The 2262-nt window shown below is 47.1% G+C and overlaps 1 protein-coding gene across 1 annotated transcript; it reads left to right on the top strand.

The window, feature by feature from the left end:
* The first annotated feature begins 369 nt into the window (after positions 1–369).
* On the top strand, positions 370–771 carry LOC101602805 (40S ribosomal protein S28-like). Its single transcript, XM_004660071.2, has 2 exons — positions 370–483; positions 545–771. The coding sequence occupies exons 1-2, from the start codon at positions 399–401 to the stop codon at positions 667–669; spliced, it is 210 nt and encodes a 69-aa protein (XP_004660128.1). The 5' UTR covers positions 370–398; the 3' UTR covers positions 670–771.
* The last annotated feature ends 1491 nt before the right edge of the window (positions 772–2262 follow it).

Genomic DNA, 2262 nt, shown 5'->3' with positions numbered 1-2262 from the left:
AGTCTTCTGTTTTACTTCAAGGTTCATTTGGCAACAGTGCCCAGTGGGCAAAACGAAAGGTGCATGATGGGCTCCTGGTGCTGCGTCTCCCTGTAGCTTTCTGCTCACCCGGCCGCCCGCTTTAGCAATGGGCACTTAGGCTGGCTGTGTTGTTAGAACAGGGTAAGACGTTAAGATGTCACTTCCCATAACTGGATCCTGTGGACAGTTCGGTGCATGGCCAGGAAAGCTGACTACTCTAGCTGTAGGCTGTGAGTTGTTCTGTTTTGAGCAATACAGGACTTTGGTATATGTGGGCTGATGGTCAATCCTTGGTCTCCCACTTTATGACTGGAGTATCAAGATAGCATCTACGCTTTTTTCGCCAGATCGCCGCCGCAACCTGCAGTGCCGCCATCATGGACACGAGTCGCGTGCAGCCCATCAAGCTCGCCTGGGTTACCAAGGTGCTGGGCAGAACCGGCTCGCAGGGACAGTGCACGCAGCTTTCCATCCCATCCCACTGGTCTTAACCTATCTTACTGACCGCATGGTGGGCCTGTATAGGTGCGTGTGGAATTTATGGATGACACAAGCCGCTCCATCATCTGCAATGTGAAAGGCCCTGTGCGTAAAGGGGATGTGCTCACCCTTTTGGAGTCAGAGAGAGAGGCTCAGAGATTGCGCTGAATATGTTGAATGCTTTGGATCTGTTTACAGTGTCCTGGATCCACCATTTGGCCCTCAAGATGACCTGCAATGTCAAATAAAGCGTTTTGTATTGTTAACTTGAAAAAAAAAAAAAAGATAGCATCTACTATGTTGGTGGAAAAAGTTTTGTAACATGAAATTGGCTTTCAACTTCCAGGGGAGCCTTTCTCATATTATTCAGTACTATAAAAGACATTCAGTTAAATTTAGATTTCAGATTAGCAGTACATTAAAATTACTCATATATATATTTATCTGCTTATTCTGGCAACCTGATTCTAGAATTCATGAGCTGGCGGACATGGGGGTAGTGCTCAGCTGGCTTCCTCTGGCTATCCAGTGCAGTGGGAGGCCTTGGGAGCGTGTCCTCAGGGGCCACCCTGGAGCTCCTCCACATGTTAGGTTCCTCTCCATTAGCACCAGGATATGACAACAGGGTTGTGTGGAGGAGGGGGGTCATTTTCCCTTTGTAGGATCCCCATTGGTGTCTCTGCCTGGGTTTTCTTTACCTAAACGTGGGAGAGTTCAGTTGACAAATGTCCCTTTAGCCTGATACACTGACTTCAGCAGGGAGGGACCCTCCCAAAACATGCTGACGATGGAACTGAATTGAGGAGTTTTCTCTTCGTGCCACCAGATTTTGGATTTATACTTTGAAGTCTATGTATTTTCCTTTGGAACTTGCCCTGTGTATGTACAGATCTTATTCAACAGAGCAATCTCGGTTGCCCTATCTGAGAACAAAAGCATAACCTCGGTGGAAGAGAGCACGAGGTGTTGGAACCAGGTACCGTAATGCTATTAATAAAAGTAGCTGGAAGTTATAATCGCAGTAATAGCGACACAACATAAGGTGTTCACCATGATTAAGGGGAAAATTTTTCTTTAATTCATGCCATCTCATGGGCACAAGTGTTGTGTTACCATAATGGATGAGAAAACTGAAGTCAAGAATGAGTAAGTGATTCAAGGGTGGGCATGGTGGTTCAGCCATGGATTAAAAACCAGTTAAACAATGGAGCCAATATTGGGGTAAATGCCCTCCGGCTGAAGTTCTAGGTTTATCCAATACACCACATCTCATCCCTTTTCTTGCGGCTTGTCAGGGATTGAATTTTGGTTTGTGATTACAGAATCATGGGTCTGATTGAAGAGCATCTTGAGAGCCAAATGGCAGCCTGGTATTCCTGGCCAATTGGCACACTATTCACAGGATCATCTGACTGCCATGGCCAAGGGGAATAAGGCAGCTCCTGGGGGTCTGGAATTTTCTGAACAGACCTTGCCTTGACCGGGGTTAATTACTCTGTAGTTATTCATACAACTGAATCCCTGCTGCCAGGAGCTATCATGACACATATCAAAGCTGCCAGGGAACAGAGTAGTGCTAATCCTGATGAGCTTTCCCCCAGGCCTCAGCAGGCCGTCCTATGGGATGATTACCATGTGATGAGGCTCCAGGGCTCCCTGGCCCAACTTGGCTTTCCAGCTGCAGTGTTAACAGGTTTTTCATCTAGGACATCCTGGACCTGGAAATCTCTCCTATGGGCCACGCATATGCTGACACCCTGT

This window comes from Jaculus jaculus, chromosome 18 (genome assembly GCF_020740685.1).
Source record: "Jaculus jaculus isolate mJacJac1 chromosome 18, mJacJac1.mat.Y.cur, whole genome shotgun sequence".
NCBI lineage: Eukaryota > Metazoa > Chordata > Mammalia > Rodentia > Dipodidae > Jaculus > Jaculus jaculus.
Note: the sequence above shows the minus strand (reverse complement) of the source record. Positions and strands in the feature narration are given on the sequence as shown.